We start from the raw sequence: 19,503 nt of genomic DNA, 5'->3' as shown, positions 1-19,503 counted from the left end.
TATGCATAGAGAACCTTAAAAATTTTGTAAATTGTTGGATGTAGTGGCACACATCTGTATTCCAACTATTTGCGAGGCTGAGGCAGGAGGATCATTTGAGCCCAGTAGTTCAAGGCTGTAGATCACGATGACTGTATCTGTAAACAGTCACTGCACCTCTAACCTGGGCAACACAGCAAGACTCCATCTCTTTATAAAATTTATAAGCTTCGACCTAGTAAATTCCAATTCTTGAAATCCTGCCTAAAATTTTCTGATGAAGGATGATCTAATTATTGGTAGCTACAAAGTTGTAAATAAGTTAAATGCCCAACTACAGAAGAATGGTTAAATTATACTATGACCACATTGGAGAATATTAAGCAATCATTAAAACTGTGTTTTTGAAGACTTTTAGAGTTTTAATGACATGGGAAAGTCTTTATAATACAATGTATGATAATTCAAATTTTGGAAAAACAATGCATAGAACTGTAAGAAAATGGAACAAAACATTAACAATATAAGTTGGGTGACAAAATTATGGGTGATTCTTATTTTTTAAATGTATTATTCATATTTTCTAAAATCAGTACTTACTCCTTTTATAGTCAGAAAAAAAATCAGAAAAGGGGAAAAAGGGCTGTTTTTCTTAAAGTACATCTTAGGTACAAATACTGCCTTCCCTAGAAGCACCTTTGTCAGTCATTTCTGGGGGCAGGAGTGATGGAAAAACATGAGCAAGTACAAGGAAGAATCACTGTTCTGCCCTTTTCAACTTTCCATGTTGGTCCTGGTAGGAAGAGCAGATGGTCAAACTAAACTTTGTGCTTTACTGGTAGAAGAAGAAAAAGCATTAGAAATAAGGGAAAGAAAACATTTAACTGGGTATGGTGAATAAATAAATATTGGAAAAACCAGCTACAGATTTATAAACACAGTGTGAACTCCTCACCTATTCACGTATTCATCCCTTCGCATGGCTGTTTATTAGAAGCCAGCTATTTGGGGCTCTGGGGATTCCTACATTCTAGCAGATAAATAATACACAAGCACACAAATAGGTTTAGAGAGTAGAAGCTACCAAGAAGAACTAAAGCAGGAAGGCGTGATGGATTTACTGAGAAGGAAACACTAGTTAGGGGAGTCTGAGACAGTCCCTCTGAGGAGATGACATCTGAGCTGAGACCTGAATGACAAGGAGGAGGCAGCCATGTGAAGGTCTGGGGACCAGCATTCCAGGCAGAGGGAATAACAATTAAATCTTTGTCACCAGCTACTCAGCAGTTCTAGCCACTTTAAATGCCTAATATGTTTACTGGAATTTACCCATAAATAAATACTGAGTTCCTATTAAAAAAAAAAAAAAACTAAGGTGCTTTTGAATACTATAGAATGCAAAAGACATGTTCTCTTTTGGTAGAAATAGCATTCAAAAGGATGCTTGTACCTAACTCCACTTCCTCAAAAGTCTTCATTATGAAGCATTTTAGAATGAATGCTATTTGTATAGGCTAGATAGAATAATGCCAAATTCCAGCAGCAATGAAAATTTCAGTTATTTCTCAGAAATAGGTGTCCCAGACCATTGCATGATAGATATGACCTTAATGTGTCTTTTTGTCCAGGGAAACCTAAGCAAAGGGAACCTGGGAGCCTTTTTATCTACTGCTATCCAACAAACGCCAGCCTATACTGCACCTCCGAGCTTCAGTTCCCTCATCAGTAAAGTAGGGATAGTAAATACCAGCCTCACAGCGCTATTTGAGGATTAAATGAGATAACAGTATACACCAAGCACTGAGAATGGTCTGGCCTCTGTTGCTGTCATCAACCCAGAGGCCTGGTCCTGGGGTGCCTGGGCTCCAAGCACTCCCTCATCCCCTTACATCAAGCTTCTGTACTTCACAAGAGGATTAAAAACTATTCTACGGCTTGGCGTGGTAGCTCACACCTGTAATCCCAGCACTTTGGGAGGCCGAGGCGGGCAGATCACGATGTCAGGAGATCGAGACCATCCTGGCTAACACAGTTAAAACCCATCTCTACTAAAAATACAAAAAAAAAATTAGCCGGGCGTGGTGGCTGGCACCTGTAGTCCCAGCTACTCGGGAGGCTGAGGCAGGAGAATGGCGTGAGCCTGGGAGGCGGAGCTTGCAGTGAGCCGAGATCGTGCCACTGCACTCCAGCCTGGGCGACAGAGCGAGACTCCGTCTCAAAAAAAAAAAAAAAACAAAAAACTATTCTACAATGAGTTCTGAAGAGCTTTACATGGTGACTGGCAAACACACGCTGAAGCTAACCTTTGCGGGCTGCTCCTAAGTGATGAATCCCAGCAGGCTTCCCAACAGCCCCTGATGCCATGGGCAGAGTCAGTGGCACAAGTATTCACACTGCTGTGCTCCGCACTGACTAGTGCTCCTTCTCTGAGTGATGGCTCAATCACACAATCTAAAGCAGCTCACCTCCAACACAGTGCTCAGCCAAGGGCTCGAAGAGGTCGAATGTAGAAGTGGCTCCATCAGACATAGTGATGAACTTCCGGTGCCCGTAAGGATGTGGCGACCTCACCCTTCCCATCTTCCCATACAAGGCTGTCTGGATGTGTCCACTTTTCCCCCAGATCAACGGTGGAATGTATCTAAAGAAAGGACAAGGGAGGTCAATTTTCTCTACATTCCTTGAGCAATGTTCTGAAAAATCTTTTAGCAAAACTCTTTCAACCTATTTTTTTCCTGGCAAATTCTGCACACAAAGCATAAACATGAGGCTTTTATTACATTACATCTGTGCCATGATTTACCGCCTTTCCCCATTTACTAATACACTCTGCATCAGATTAGCTTTAGAAATCAACCACGACATGTAGATAAAGAGAGGATTTCAATTTAGGGTAACTGTTAAGTAATTCAACATGGCTTATTTCCACAATACAGAATAAAAAGAAAGCAAGTGATATATTTTGGACACATTCTAACTTGACAGGTTAGCTCATTATTAAAGGAGCTGATGTATATGAAATAGCACAGCGCCTACACTCACTAAAAGCTCACTTCTTCTTTCCCTAACGAGACAGGCCACAGCTGTAGTGGTTACTCCATTAGCCAAACCTGCTGCTCTCAGTTACTGCTGGGAAGGCCTGCAAATTCTTCTAAGAGCCTGTAAGTGCCTTGTGGGGTGAGGGCACTACTGTATGCTCCAGAGAATGTGCTGTAAGGGTAGTGCAGTGTAAATATTTGTTGGATTGATTAAGGATAAAGGCTTGTGAGCCTAAGCAAGGCATGAAGCCTCGCTAACAACGGTGCATTGTAAAAACACAGAGTGACTCTAGGCATTGGTAGGAAATGCAAAAATCACAAATAGTTAATTACCAGGAAAAGAAGATGTTCCAAGTTACAACTAAGAAATGATTATGGTTTACAACCGGAGTACAAGATGACTCCATTTACTGAAACTGCTGTTGGTTTCACTTCCATGGCTTTTAGCCTAAGCTTGATGGTTGGCCAGGATTTGTATCCTATATAAACTGGAGTCGTATAATATAAAATGGTAGTGACATCAATCATTCCCCTCTGTATTATATGGCAGTGGTGAGTGTTTTATTAATAATTTACCTTAACCTACTTGTCAATTCCTGCCTATCATTTCTCTCAGAACCAGATGATCCCCAAAACCCGTCTTTGATTTACTCCTTGTATGTGTGCCTAATTAATCAAATCTACACAAAGTTAAGAGAAGTGAAGCTATCACCTTAAGCAAACCAGTTCCCAGACAAGCTTCCTTTTCGGGGGAGGGGAGGAGAGGAGAGTATTTTAAGACCTTAAGGACATGAAGCCACTTGCCAGCATAACACCACAGGTGCAAATATCACTGCAAAAGCCATGGCATTTGGAAGGCAGGCGAAGGCATTTATAAGAGCCGAGTGGATTATGACAGCAACAAAAAGTAAGCTTATAAAAACGTCAGTTGGACAACCAAACACTACACAAGATCTGGATACAGAACTTATAAAGGATTTCAGACTACCAAGTTAGATAATAAGTTTTGCATAGAGGGAGAGGACTATCCAAGAAATTAAGCTTTTGATCACTCTTGGAGGAAAGTTTAAAGAAAATTTTGTTTATAAATTAAAAGTGGAAATATGCTGAGCTTAAAAATATCAGAAGAATGAGTACATTTCATATGCCTACCTTCTGATCATGTTTAGAATATAATCTCAGAAAATAGAACAAAAGAATGAAGTAAAATTTCTTTTTGGCTAGTCACAGATTTCACACTTAATGATGACACATGTGACTGTCCTGATGCCACATTCCCAGTTTAGAGTCAGGTCACCTCCTCAGAATCTTGGCAGCAGCCCCACAAGCGGCCTCCAAGCCTCTAGTCTTGCTCTCACCTACTCCATCATCCACCCGCCAATGGAGGGATGATCTCAACACACAAGCCTGGCCCCCACCCTCCACTGCGTGCGTCCTCACTTGGCCTAGGAGGCTGGCTACACCCTGGTACTCGCTTAACTTTTTGCCTAAGCTCAAACTACCAGGCCCAACTCCAGCCAGAACAGGTACACATGGTGTTGAACTACTTTTATCTGAGGAGTCTTTGCTCAAGCTGTCTCCTTTGACTGGAATGCTCTTTCACACCCAGCATTTCTTTGGGCCAGCTATTACTTGTCTTTCAAGACTCACTTCCAATCAGGTTGCTGGGGGGTTGCCCCTTCTCCATGCACAGCTCTGTCCTAGCATCCAGGTGACTTGATTACTTTAGATGCTGTTTTCAAGCAAACCCCTCCTGCTGCTCATTCACCTCTAGCTCTATCCCCAGAGCACTGGACGTACATTACACACCTAGGGGAGATTTGCTTCAATGAACAGAATATAGAGACACTTAGTAAATCTAAAAGGACAAATATATGTTTTTAAAATATACAAAAATATATTTAAAAATAATATGTGCCATAATAATGTGATTTCAGCTATTACATGATTGGCGTTTGGTGACTGTCCTCTTTCCAGCCTACCTAACCCCATTCTCAGAGTGGGGTGCAGTAATTCTCAGTGTGTATATGTGTGTGTGTGTGTGTGTGTGTGTGTGTGTGTGTGTGTTAGGGATCAATTGCCTCAGAATCACTTGGGACTTTCTCAGTTCAATGTAAGATCAATTATACACAGTGGAAGTCTCACAAGATTTAATTTTATGACAATACCTACTGATAAAACACTGTTTTTAATTAAGTTCATAATAATACAACACCAGGGTTTACAAAATTGAATTTTTAGACTGCATTTACTATGGTGGGGTTCAATGTGTAGTTGTTTGTTTATATAACTTATCCACAGACCACAAGAAAAAAAATTTAAAAACAAAAAACTGAATAGGTGCCCAGTCACATGGTTTAGGTCAGGAAGGAAATATGGACTAAAACAATAGAATATTTTGAAACTTATATAAACATATAAATACTGAAGAAATGCTGCTAAAATGGTACACGAAGGAATATGCTTTTTCTATCTATGTGGTAGTTCGAAAATGTAGCGGCCAATAATTCCACTTATTCCATTCTTCTGCCAGGAGCTAGATTCCCTCCTTGTGATCTGGACTGGCCTGTGGCTTGTCTGGGCTTACAGAAGGTGGCAGAAGGACTGCCATGCCAATTTAGGCCTGGCCCTTAGGAGATATGGCTGCTTTTGCGCTCTCCTCCTTGTAAGCCTGATGAGAGGGCATACAGAAGGCACTGTGATGGAACTGAGAGGTAGGTGCGTTTTACATTTTGTAGATACTGCCAAGTTGCCTTCTAAAAAAGATGGGTCCATTTACATTCCCACCAATAATGAATGAAAGTACCTGTCTTCCTCACCCTCATTAATAATTGGCATTATTAATCTTTTACATTCTGGCCACTTTGATGGGCAAAAAAATGGGTATCTTGTTTCAACTTGTGTTTAAGGTTGATCCAATCTATGGTTGAAAAAAAGTTGCTTGTTTGAATTTGCATTTCCCTGATTCATGTTTACTAGTCATTTGTATTTCTCTTCTGTAAACTGTCTGTTGATATCCTTTGTCTATTTTTCTATTATATTTTTCTATTGATTTATAAGTATTGTTTTATTATCCCTACATTAAGCCATTATCTATTATATGTTACAAATGTTTTCTCCCAATCTATTGTATATTTTGACTTTATTTTATGTAGTTTTTTTTTTTTTTCTTTGAGATGGAGTCTCGCTCTGTCACTGAGGCTGGAGTGCAGTGGAGCGATCTTGGCTCACTGCTACCTCTGCCTCCTGGGTCCAACTGATTCTCTTGCCTCAGCCTCCCTAGAAGCTCGGATTACAGGCACGCACGCCATCACACCCGGCTGATTTTTGTATTCTTAGTAGAGATGGGGTTTTACCATGTTGGCCAGGCTGGTCTTGAACTCCTGACCTCAGGTGATCAGTCCACCTCAGCCTCTCAGCCTCCCCAAGTGCTGGGATTACAGGGGTGAGCCACTGTGCCTGGCCCTAGTTTTTAATCTTTTATGGTTAAAAATATCTTTTATAGTTAAAAGTATCTTTTATGATTATATTACAAGATAAAGTTAAAATATACAATAGATTTTGTTGTGTTTTGTTAAAACCTTTGTGCTTTGCATTTTGTTTTAAAAAGAGTTATTGCAATACCCAATTATAAACATAATTCCCAATGTTTCCTTCTATTACTTCTATAGTTTTAAAAAATGTATTAACCTTAAATCCACTTACTTTTATAAAATGATGTGAAGGGAAGATATAATTCATTTTTTTTCTGACAGACTAGTTAATTGTCCTTGCACAATAAATGGCCTATCCTTTCCCTACTTTCAGTTGACATCTTTAATATACACCAAGTTCTCAATTAAATATTTAGGTTTGGTTTTATACTTTGTATTCTAGCTCACTGATCTATTTGTCTATGCATATGCCAGTATGACACTGCTTTAATTAATATAGCTTTATGAGATACTTTGATAGTTGATAGCACAGGCTGCCTTTGTTATTTTTCAAAATTTTCTTGGCAGATTTCAGCATTTTATTTTCCAGATGAATTATAGGATTAGCTTTAGTTCCATAAAAATTTTAGATTTTTGATTGGAAACACGCCAAATATATATTACCTAGGAGATAATTGACACCTTTGCAATACTGATGTGTCCCATCCAAAAACATGGTATATCTCTCCATTAAATCCTATAGTAAAATTTCATTGCTTTCTTCAGGTTTTACAGAATAGTCCATTTTTACTACACTAATTTGCATGTCTTTCTGTCTGTATTTTTTAAAGCTATTCTTGAGTTGAAGCCTCTGGGCATGTTTTACCCTTAACTCCCTGAAAGTAGGAACAGTCTCTTCTACTTCTTTACTAATCCATATGGTATTGTGGCCAGTCTTGTGCTGTGGCCAGCGGTTAACAAATGTTTGTTACTAACAAGCTGGGCCACAACAAAATATAGAGGCCAGCCTGTCCTTATCTTCTGAGCCTATTTATAATCGACATCTGGCTTACTAACAGAATTGCTCAGTGGGAAAGACCACAAGGGTCTGGACCTCCCTCCCACCCCCCATATACACATGTACACACACACACACACACACATCTTTGAGCAGATGAAGCTCACATAGGCAAGGACAGCTGGTGTTTTAAAAAGAGAGTTGAAAAAATAAAGTTGACTGATGCCCATCTTTGCCTTAAATCAGTGGGTGACCAATTCTTCCTTATGGTACCTAAGTCCCTTGGCTGTAAATCAAACTGTTTTATAGCTAGTGAATAAACTCAGACTTCACTGTTATTTCCTTTGATTCTCCCTTGTACTTCTCTACCAAATGAGCACAGGACTTGGCACACAATAGATGTTTAGGATATGTTGTCTGAGATGGAGTCCTCACATCTCAGCAAGTTGCAGCAAGTCCTTTCCAGTGAACCAAATGCCCATCAGCAGCTACTCCTCAGCATTTGAAGTTTCTATCAAATAGGATGCATTGCATAAAGCAACAAAACCCAACTCTAACTTAAAAAAAGGAGTACACAGAAGGACACTGGGGTGCCTACTAAATGGAAAAGAGGCTGGAGAACCAGGCTTGAAATGAGGGCAGGATCCAAGAAAGAAACCAGGGGGCTGTTCCAGGGATGTGCTTTTTACACTATCAGTACCAGTGTCCCCCGACCCCACTCAAAAGTCAATGTCCCAGGAGTATGGCAACTAGAAGGGATGCCTTCAATTTCAGAGTGGGTGGGCGACACACTTTGATTTATTACCTGCATGCAGTGGGAGAGAAGAACTTCCCCAAGGGGAAATTTGTATGCCCTTAGAAAGGAAGAATGAATGCTAGGCAGCCAAAAGGGGACAGACGTCCCCCGAAAGGTTTTGAGCTGGGCTTGTCTTTGATTCAAGAGGCTTCTTTACTGCCCTGATACCCCACGGCCCACATTAAACCATCATGTTTCCATCTAGCTCTTCTGAATGCTCATCTTTCTGCCCCCGTCCCCAACTCTTAGCATTTCACATACTTCTCAAATGTATTTATTTGAGCATCTGCTTTACCTGCAACACAATGTACGTAAGAAACAGGAGAAACAGGTAATCTCCTTAAGTGTTGTTTTCTTCTCCCCATGCATCCATTTTCTAAAAGCAAATCTGAGCACACAAAAGGACTGAAGTGTTTTTTTTGTTTTGTTTTGTTTTTGCAATGGAGTCTCACTCTGTAGCCCAGGCTGGAGTGCAACGGCACCATCTTGGCTCACTGCAACCTTCACCTCCTGGGTTCAAGTGATTCTCCTGCCTCAGCCTCCGGAGTAGCTGGGATTACAGGCATCTGCCACCACGCCTGGCTAATTTCATATTTTTAGTAGAGATGGGGTTTCACCATGTTGGCCAGGCTGGTCTCAAACTCATGACCTCAAGTGATCTGCCTGCCTTGGCCTCCCAAAGTGCTGGGATTACAGGTGTGAGCCACTGTGCGCGGCCTACTGGAGTTATTTTTTCAAGGAGACATCTAGGAAAGTAGAGTTTCTAAGAATCCTGGTCAATGATCTTTACTGGTCTTAAAGCACAGTAGCACATTTTGAATTCATCACTTTGTCCCCACGACTTTTTTGAGGTAAAATACATATAACATTTTAAAGTCTACAATTCAGTGGCATTTAATACATTCAAAATATTGGGCACCCATCACCTCTGTCTAATTCCAGGGTATTTCATCACTGCAAAAGGAAAGCCTGTATGCATGAAGCAGTCACTTCCCATTTTCTCTGTCCCCCATTCCCTGGCAACCACTAATCTGCTTTCTGTCTCTGTAGGTTGACATATTCTGTATATTTCTTAACAACAGAATCATCAACATGTGACATTTTGTCTTGGGATTTTTCACTTAGCATAACGTTTTGAGAGTCATCCATGCTGCAACATGTTATCAGTAATTCATTCCTTTTTATGGCTGAATAATAGTTCATTGTATGAATATACCACATTTTGTTTATCTTTTCATCAGTTATAGACATTGAATGGTAGGCCCGGTGTGGTGGCTTACGCCTGTAACCCCAGCACTTTGGGAGGCTAAGGCAGGCAGATCACTTGAGGTCAGGAGTTTGAGACCAGCCTGGTCAACGTGGTGAAACGGCATCTCTACTAAAAATACAAAATTAGCCAGGCATGGTGGCACACGCCTGTAATTCCAGCTACTTGGGAGGCTGAGGCAGGAGAATTGCTTGAACCCAGGAGGCGGAGGTTGCAGTGAGCTGAGATCATGCCACTACACTAAAGCCTGGGCGACAGAGTGAGACCGTATCTCAAAAAAAAAAGAAAAAAGACATTGGATGGTTTCCACTTTTTGGCTATTGTGAATAAGCACTGCTGTGAACATTTATGTTCAGGCTTTTGTTTGAACATCTGTTTTCAATTCTCTGGGTTGTGTCCCAGGAGTGGAATTTCTGGGTCATATGGCAATTCTATGTTTAACTTTTTGGGGATCCTCCAAACTTTTTCCCACAGCAGCTGTACCATTTTATATTCCCAATCAGGAACATACAAGAGTCCCAATTTCTCCATATCCTCACCAACAGCTGCTATTGTCCATTAAAAAGAAATTACTATAGCTATCCTAGTGGGTGTGAAGTGCCATCTCTTGGTGGTTTTGATGTGCATTTCCTTTATGACTAATGATCTTGAACATCCCCTTTTGACTTGAGGCCATTTCCTTCTACTCTATCTCTATTTTCATTTCTTTATCTAAATTAATCACTTTTTTTTTTGTTTTGAGACGGAGTTTTGCTCTTATTGCCCAGGCTGGAAGGCAATGGCGCAATCTCAGCTCGGCGCGATTTCAGCTCACTGCAACCTCCGCCTCCTGGGTTCAAGCGATTCTCCTGCCTAAGCCTCCCAAGTAGCTGGGATTACAGGCATGCACCACTATGCCCAGCTAATTTTGTATTTTTAGTAGAGACGGGGTTTCTCCATGTTGGTCAGGCTGGTCTTGAACTCCTGACCTCCAGTGATCCACCTGCCTCGGCCTCCCAAAGTGCTGGGATTACAGGCGTAAGCCACTGCACCTGGCCACAATTTTTTTAAAAAATGAATTAGTTGATAAATATATACTATCAGTCTCCTGTTTATCTCCCAATGGTTCGTTCAAAGAATCAACTGATAATAAAACTGGCAATAGTTAAAACTGCATGTGGTAAATTGAGTATTGGGATTGTCTAAAAATTGACAGAAGAATCTAGTTTTCATAAAAACATTTAGACCTGTAAAATTTAACTTAGAGAATTGGACTTAGTGGAACTAACAGCCGCAAGAGAACTTGCTATAGCAGAAGCTATGGTCATAATATATGACACGGACAAAAAACGATTAATGACTCCAGTCTTTGTAGTAAATTTAAATGGAAAACAACCCTGATGAAGATAAAATTTAACTGTATTGTATTTAAAAAAAAAAACTCATCACGGAATCGAATTGGCTCAGCAGACTTTGTTTTAGAAAATATTTTCCCAAAGAAAAATTCTTTAATGTTAGCCTAACTCTGATGAAAATATTTATATTCAAAATGTCACCGGGTTCAAACCCTCCTGCATCCAATGGGAACGCAGGAGGCTAGAATCCGACTGGTACTCCGTTCCTGCATGTTCCTCCTTCCCAGCCCAACCCAAGACAAGAGACTTGAGACCAATAAATGCGATGATATGAGCTGAAAAGTAAGGAATTGGGTGGAGAAGAAGATCCCAAATGCGGTGACGGCTCAGGGGCTGTGGAGGGGAAGGCTGGGCAGGCCACTTGCTGAGGAGCTCCGTGGAGGTCCTCTGAGTAGTCTGGCTTCTCCTCCTTAACAAGGCAAGAGTAAGGCTCATGATTTCACAGATTAAAAAGGAATGAGAGGAAATAGTTACCATGCTCTAATTTAGCTGCAAGAACGAGATACATGCTAAGGCAAATGCCACTGGAATCTTACTACAGCAAAGACATTACGTCACCCGGAGTGAAACCAGGGGCCTCTCCCTTCACAACTTAAGAAACATTAAGGATGCTCCCCCAAGCTCTTGAACAAAGGAAGTCAAGGATGTTTGAGGTACTAATCTCAGTAGCTCTAGCATCAAGAATTTATTTACCTTTTTTCTTTGAACACGGCATAATAAATAAAACTGCTATTTTATTTATCTATACAGCACTTCATAGTTTTTCAAAGTCCTTTTTTAAATGATCTGATTTGCCTTCAATGACAATTTTGTGAAATGGGCAGATATTGTTAACCCCACTTTACCACAGGGATCCTGAAGCTAGGGAGTTCATGGCTTGGCCACATTCACACTGCTAGTCGAGAGCAGGGTTGAGACTTCAACTGGGGCCTTGGCCACTGTGTCCAGGGCTTATTTGGATGATAAAACAGACATGATGAGGACAGATAGATGCTTTCATTCCAGAGACTCCTGAGTCTATTAGTCATCCTTTAAAAATATTAGTTATCTAGAACCAATGTGATGAGACCAAACACATCTGGAGTAGTCAACAGCCAATCTCTACTTTTAAAAATATATCAAATTAGCACGTATATATTCTGATGCTGGCCATTTTAAAGGTATCTTGAACTAGGGGCTTTTCAGCAACATGGAGAACCCTGGTAGATATTCCTGATAGAAATCTGTTTATTGAGGAGCTGGTGAACGTGGGCTTCCAAGCCAGAAGCTGGCACTAAACAGGAGAAAGGGTAAAGAGGCCAAGTTCTGGGGCTCAGGCAAGTACTAAACAACACTAGTCACAACAAATGGGAATCACTCAGGAGTAACTCCCTCTTCCTGTTTAAATTTTTTTTTTTTTTTTTTTTTTTTTTTGAGACAGAGTTGCCCAGGCTGGAGTGCAGTGGCATGATCTGCTCACTGCAGCCTCCATCTCCCGGGTTCAAGCGATTCTCGCACCTCAGCCTCCTGGGTAGCTGGGGTTACAGGCGCATGCCACCATGCCTGGCTAATTCTTGTATTTTTAGCAGAGATGGGATTTCACCATGTTGGCCAGGCTGGTCTTGAACTCCTGACCTCAAGAGATCTGCCCACCTTGGCCTTCCAAAGTGCTGGGATTAACAGGTGTGAGCCACAGCGCCTGGCCATTCTGTTTTTATAGTGGGGTCACATCTCACCCGCAGCTTGGTTCTCCAGTTAAAAGGCGAAACTATCAGGCTGGGTGTGGTGGTTCATGCCTGTAATCCCAGCAATTTGGGAGGCCAAGTGGGAGGACTGCTTGAGGCCAGGAGTTTGAGACCAGCCTGGGTGACATAGGAAGACTTCATCTATACAAAAAAAATTAATTAATTAATTAATTAGCTGGGTGTGGTGGCGCATGCCTGTGGTCCCAGCTATTTGGGAGGCTGAGTTAAGAGGATCACTTGAGCCCAGGAGGTCGAGGCTGCAGTGAGTTATGATCGGGCCACTGCACTCCAGCATGGGTGACAGAGTAAGACTCTGTCCAACAACAACAAAAAAGTGAAACTAAACTATTAACTATAATAAAGTTATGCCCTGAGCATCCCTTAGTAACACACTGTCTCTGGGCAAGGGGAACCCAAGCAGTTCTCCCTCAGTGCCACGAAGATGGCTGGGGCTGTGGATAAGCACAGATGGCACTGGTGGCTTGAGGTTAAGGCCATGTTGTGAAACAAAGGAAATGGAAAACAAAAACACATCTTTAAATGTGAAGATACAGTAAGGTGCTTTCTCTTGCAGGAGAGACACACAGGCCCTGGTACCAGCAGAGGTGACGTGAGGCTCCCAGACCACACGCGGAGGGGGGCCTGTGCTCCTTTGAATGGAGAAGCTGGCAGAAGGGTCAGCACAAATAAGGTGGTGTGTGTATGTGTGTGTCTGTGTGTGTGTGGGGGGGTCTCTCTCTTAATCTGTAGAGTTGAATTTGCATAAGTTAAATGTACATATGTAACTCCATTATATATTAGAAAGCATATCAAGATAATAGCTAACTATATTGTAACGTTAAAAAAAAAAAGAAGAAATTCATCTTTAATTTATCCCCTGACTAAATTCCAAAGCATCAGGTACAAGAAGGAATTTCCAGCACAGAGAAGTGTTTTTGCTGGATTCTGTTGGGCAAACACAGCCACCTCCAGTATTTGCCTGGAACTCACTCTAGAGGTTTATTTAAAAGGTCATCCAGCAAAATGAATGGCTATCTTCTCCAGGGCTTGTGACCATAAAATGTCAGGACCACAGGTCTTTCAGTAGAGCTTGAGGAAAAGAACTGCTAACATAGCACCTGAGTGGAAGCCTCACAAGTCCACAGGCTCTGACTGTTCCTAACACAGGCTGCTCAGCTCTACACACCGGCTGTGTCACTTTACACTCTGCCCTCAGACTCCCCTCTCTTTCTGCAAAACCCAAGTCCAAAGGGACTCTTCAGCCACTGAGGCAAAATGCAGAGGAGTTACATCATTCTGGGAAGCCCTCCCAAGAAGAAAACTCTCTCCATCAGGTCTACAGAGACCTGCTGCGTGGCTGCTCCAGACAACTGCACACTCAAATGGCTGGTGATGTCCTCTGCTGGCTGCGTGCCGAAACTCCAGTCAGATTCTAGTTAGGTGCCAAGACTGTTAGGAGACATAGGCTCAGGATGTTTCCTCAGTTTCCAGAGAGAATGCCCATCTTCACAGGCCCTCCACTCTGCTTACTTGGGTGCACACACTCAAGGGAAGAAAAGCAAATTTTTCAACTCAGAAGAAAATATTTGTCCACTGAGAAAAAAAGGTGACCTTTACTCTGACAAACAGATTTGTTTTGAGAGTGACAACATGGACGGAGGATGCCCAACTAGGAGTGTGCTGCTGGCACCTGGGGCCAAACCAAAGATGTTATCAGGTCCGAACCTGCCTCTACCTATATTTTATTTTGGCTCTTATATATTGATTTAATAAAATTCAACAAATACGAGCGCTGTGAGGCATACAGAGATTAGAGCCGGACACAGTGACCGCCCTGGTGGCATTCGTAATCTGAAGGTAGGATGTATGATGAATACACAGGCAGCTACTGTCACAGACAGGAGCGGTGGGCAATGGGGTCAGAGGGATAGAATAGGATGATTCTATGGGGAGACAATCATGAGGCTGAGAAGTACCAATTTCACTTAGTGCATGATGGGGAGTACCAGGATCTCAGAGAGGAGAGACATTTCTCAGCACCAAATCTCTGAATCAGGAGCTGGGTGAGTCATATCTCTAGTTTATTTATTTACTTATTTATTTTTAGAGACAAGGTCTTACTCTGTCATTCAGGCTGGAGTGCAGTGGTACAATTACGGCTCACTGCAGCTTTAACCTCCCATGCTCAAGCAATCCTCCCATCTCAGCCTCCTGAGTAGCTGGGACCACAGGCACATGCCACCATGCCCAGTTAATTTTTTTTTGTAGAGACAGGGTCTTGCTATGCTGCCAGGGCTGGTCTTGAACTCCTGGGCTCGAGCAATCCTCCCACCTCAGCCTCCCACAGTGCTGGAATTATAGAAGGGAGCCATCTTGCCCGGCCTTCTAGCTTAATCTTCACAATTCTGAGCAATGGTGTCTTCCCCAATTTAAAGATGAGGAAAAAAAAAAAAAAAAGCTAGGATTAGAGGACAGGTCTCTGATTCAGTCCAAAGTGTTCCTTACTTTATCACACTCAAGACTCATCAACTCCCCCAACCAGAAGTTAAAATAACAGCTTTGTGTCTATTTTCTCCTGTCTGATCAACTGTCAAAATGTTCTATATTAAATAATGTTTCTTCAAATTGAAAACTGAATTTGTTGGAGCTTCTCTACAGTGGTCTTCATGTGTCTTTGACAAAAAACCATTTCTTTCGTTTTGCATGTTTTTCACAACTGTAACTGACTTCTTGCTAGAAGTTTTTTTTCTGCAGACGATACATCTGGGGGTTAATTAATTTGAATATTCATATTTAATTATCTCTAAGATAAGGCCAGAATGTTAATAAAATCATACTGAATATCTCCCCAAAGATCCAGGAGAGCGATGACAGTGAGAGCAAGAGAGGATGGAAGTGCTTCTAGAAAGGTGACAGGTGTCTGATTTGGGGACACATTTTTACCCTACTTTCATGGGTGAGAATAAACCCAGAAGGACAAGCATCAGTGGTGGGGGAAACACTGGGAGTGAAGCTTTGTGGCAGCTCCACGAGTCTGCAAACTGAGTTCCAGGCCTTCCTGTGTGTGCACACAGGGAAGGTAAGGAAGCCGGCAAGGGACAGAGTTTAGGAGAACATTTTGTCAGTTCTTTTCCAGATACTGAACTGCCAGAGCCTCCCTGCTCCACAGGCCTGGAAGCCAGGGCCCCTGCTGCTCCTACCACAGACACCTCTGGTTTCCTTTCTGGCCTATCTACCCCTAGCCTGGTAGACCTGAAGCCAGCAGGTCAACAGCAGGTCCTTCATGAGCCCATCCCACTGGGCTTCACCCTTCTCCACTAGGACACAGCCCCCACTGGAAGCCCTTCTTTTCAGGAGGGCTAGATGTGGAGTAGACCCTGCGTGCACATCTCACCAGTCCTGCTGGGGAGGTGAGGCTGAGGCTGGGAAAGGGCTTCCTCATTAGCTTCAGGAACAAACACCTTGGGCCTTTCATCTCAAAATGGCAGCGACATATTCAGCTTCCCAAACACCCATTAATAGGCTCATCAGAAATCCACTTTGAACACAGAATTTTCCCCTCACTGGAGGCAAATTCTTCTCCACAGCTGTCACACATTACATTTTCACTGTTGTTGCTAAATGCTCTATTCCTGAATTGCAGGATCTGTACAGGAAAATTCCAATGCAGAGACTGTTTCTGCCTGAAATGACCAAAAGTGGCCCGAGGAAACAAAAGAGCAATCCTATTCTGTTCCCGAACTGGTTTCTAAATACAGGACGGAGGCCACTGGGCCAGGCTGGCACATCTGTGACCTTTGTGCATATCGTGCAAACTATAAAATATGAATGTTAGGAGAACAGCCCCATGAGTTACAATAAAACCACTTAAAAAGAAACTGTACTTTTTTGCTCTAAGGAAAAATGAATGTGCTTTTCTAAAGTTCAAAGAAAACCAGTTAAAACCCCTCAGAACTATATCCACATGTTAAATGCATCTGATCCCACTATCTTCCTGTTCACAAACAGCACGCGGAACTGGTCACACCCCTCCCTATGCAGACCAAAGCACAGTCCTCTCTCCTCACGTTGCATTTCAACCTGGTTTTGACACCATACTTTAAGTAGGGAGGCAGTTTATTAAGAAGCTCCAGGGTTCCACTTGACAAATGCCATCCGTGAGAGAACTGGTCCTGCAAACAGCCAGTCAAAGATTAGTGACCTAACTTTAGGAGAAGGCACCACAATTCCCAGACCTGGGCTGCCAAGGTGCTAAGTGCAAAGTTCCCAGACTCACTCTGTGCTAACCAAACAGGACGTACGCTGACCCTCAGAACACAGAACACCCGTGTCTTGTCCCCATCTGCCTAGTCACCTCTCTCCTGAGGACATGCACATAGATGCCAATGGTCTGCTCTTTGTCCAACCCAGTGCCTTTTGGCTACTTCCCAGGCCAAGGCTACCTCAAAATCTGTGCCAGGGTTATGGGGGAGGGAAGATTAGAGCTGGAAAATCACACTATATTTGCCACTATTCCTAGTGGAGGAAAACTCAAATACCTAAATGTGAAGCCCCTGGATTATCTACACAGAATGCTCTTTTAAGAACACGCTAATCGACTAGGAGCTGCTCTGGCTGGAGAGCAATGTTATAGAGCGGAGAGAGTGAGGAGGCTGCACCTGGCTCCTGATATCACAGCCATTGCAGTACAGTGAGTTCCATAGAGATAGCACTGGGGCAAATGAGAGCCGGATGGGCACTGGGCAATTCTGTGCCTTGCTGAGGAAAAATCACTAAACATGGGCAAAGGAGACCCTAAGAAGCAAAAGAGAAAACGCCATCACATGCATTTTTTGTGCAAACTTGTAGGGAGGCACATAAGAACAAACACCCAGATGCTTCAGTCAGCTCCTCAGAGTTTTCTAAGAAGTGCTCAGAGAGGTGGAAGATCATGTCTACTAAAGAGAAAGGAAAATCTGAAGATATGGCAAAGGTGGACAAGGCCCATTATGAAAGAGAAACGAAAACCTGTATCTCTCCTAAAGGGGAGACAAAAAAGACGTTCAGGCTGGGTGTGGTGGCTCATGCCTGTAATCTCAGCACTTTGGGAGGCCGAGGCAGGTGGATCACCTAAGGTCAGGAGTTCGAGACCAGCCTGGCCAAGACAGTGAAACTCCGTCTCTACTTAAAAAAAAAAAAAAAAAGCCAGGCATGGTGGCGGGCATCTGTAATCCCAGCTACTCGGGAGGCTGAGGCAAAAGAATCGCTTGAACCTGGGAGGCAGAGGTTGTAGTGAGCTGAGATTATGCCATTGCACTCCAGCCTGGGCAACAAGAGTGAAACTCCATCTCAAAAGAAAAAAAAAAGTTCAAGGATCCCAATGCATCCAAGAGGCCTCCTTCGGCCTTCTTCCTGTTCTGTTCTGTTCTGTTCTGTGTATCGCCCAAATATCAAAGGAGAACATCCTGGCCTGTCCACTAATGATGTTGCAAAGAAAATGGGAGAGATGTGGAATAACACTGCTGCAGATGACAGGCAGCCTTATGAAAAGAAGGCTGTGAAGCTGAAGGAAAAATAAAAGGATATTGCTGCATATCGAGCTAAAGGAAAGCCTGCTGCAGCAAAAAAAAGAGTTGTCAAGGCTGAAAAAAGCAAGAAAAAGAAGGAAGAGGAGGAAGATGAGGAAGATGAAGAGGATAAGAATGAGGAGGAGGAAGATGAAGAAGATGATGATGAATAAGTTGGTTCTAGCGTAGTTTTTTTTTCTTGTCTATAAAGCATTTAACCTGTACATAACTCACTCCTTTTAAAGAAAAAAACTGAAATGTAAGGTTGTGTAAGATTTGTTTTTAAACTGTACAGTGTCTTTTTTTTGTATAGTTAACACACTACCAAATGTGTCTTTAGATATCCCTGTCCTGGTGGTATTTTCAATAGCCACCAACCTTGCCTAGTACAGTATGGGGGTTGTAAACTGGCATGGAAATTAAAAGCAGGTTCTTGTTAGTGCACGGCACAAATTAGTTATATATGGGGATGGTAGTTTTTTCATCTTCAGTTGTCTCTGATGCAGCTTATACGAAATGACTGTTGTTCTATTAAGTGAATACCACTCTGTAATTGGAAAAAAAAAAAAAAAAAAGAAAAAGTTGCAGCCATTTTGTTGACATTCTGAATGCTTCTAAGTAAATACAATTTTTTATTAAAAATAAATAAATAAAGTACACACCAATGAAGAGATGACTTTAAGGATTAAAATGCTGACATTTGACATCAGCATTTGTACTACATCTTGCCTTTCTTTGATGTGCAGAAAACAACTCACAAAATGGCAAGCAATGATGTTAGGAAAAAAATAGGTTCTACAAATATTTAATGAAAATTATGTTTGTCAGTAATTATATAGATCACTACTAATAAGCCATACTCAAAACTTGAACCCATTTTTGCTCCCAGGGAGTTCACAATCAAGAAAAGGAGATAAGAAAACTTTATAATGCTCTTCCGGGCTCAAGACTTGAATAAATGAACTTGCATTGGAAAACTTGGCATCACAAACATGTCAATTTTCCTTAAATTACCTATAAACTTAACAGATACACAATAAAAATAATAAGATTTTTATATGTGGAATTAGACAAGCATTCTAAAGTTCATTTGGAAAAATGAACCAGCTATAATAGCCAAGAAAAGTATGAAAACAAGCAGTGCTGGGGTATGAGCACCGCCCCACTGCCCACAGCAAAACATAGTACAAAGCTGCAATCTGCTGATGGTATATGTTCAGGATCATCAACGGAACACAAAAGACTGGAAATATGCCTAAATACATGCAGGAAATTTAGCTGGTGAAAAAGGTGGCATTTGAATAATGGGGTAAAGATGGATTGTTTAA

At 42.0% G+C, this 19,503-nt stretch overlaps 1 protein-coding gene and 1 pseudogene across 8 annotated transcripts in view; one reads left to right on the top strand and one right to left on the bottom strand.

Annotated features, from left to right (window-relative positions):
• The window catches only part of ABHD2 (abhydrolase domain containing 2, acylglycerol lipase), a 115,599-nt gene that overhangs the window by 48,756 nt on the left and 47,340 nt on the right, over window positions 1–19,503 (bottom strand). For all 8 annotated transcript variants that reach the window (XM_054450342.1, XM_054450348.1, XM_054450345.2 and 5 more), the window contains one exon: window positions 2,445–2,620. In XM_054450342.1, the coding sequence (XP_054306317.1) occupies window positions 2,445–2,620 (176 nt within the window). The remainder of the gene's footprint in view (window positions 1–2,444; window positions 2,621–19,503) is intronic.
• Window positions 17,408–18,348, top strand: LOC129013725 (high mobility group protein B1-like; annotated as a pseudogene).

This window comes from Pongo pygmaeus, chromosome 16 (genome assembly GCF_028885625.2).
Source record: "Pongo pygmaeus isolate AG05252 chromosome 16, NHGRI_mPonPyg2-v2.0_pri, whole genome shotgun sequence".
Classification (NCBI taxonomy): Eukaryota; Metazoa; Chordata; class Mammalia; order Primates; family Hominidae; genus Pongo; species Pongo pygmaeus.
This window is presented reverse-complemented; position numbering and strand designations above follow the sequence as displayed.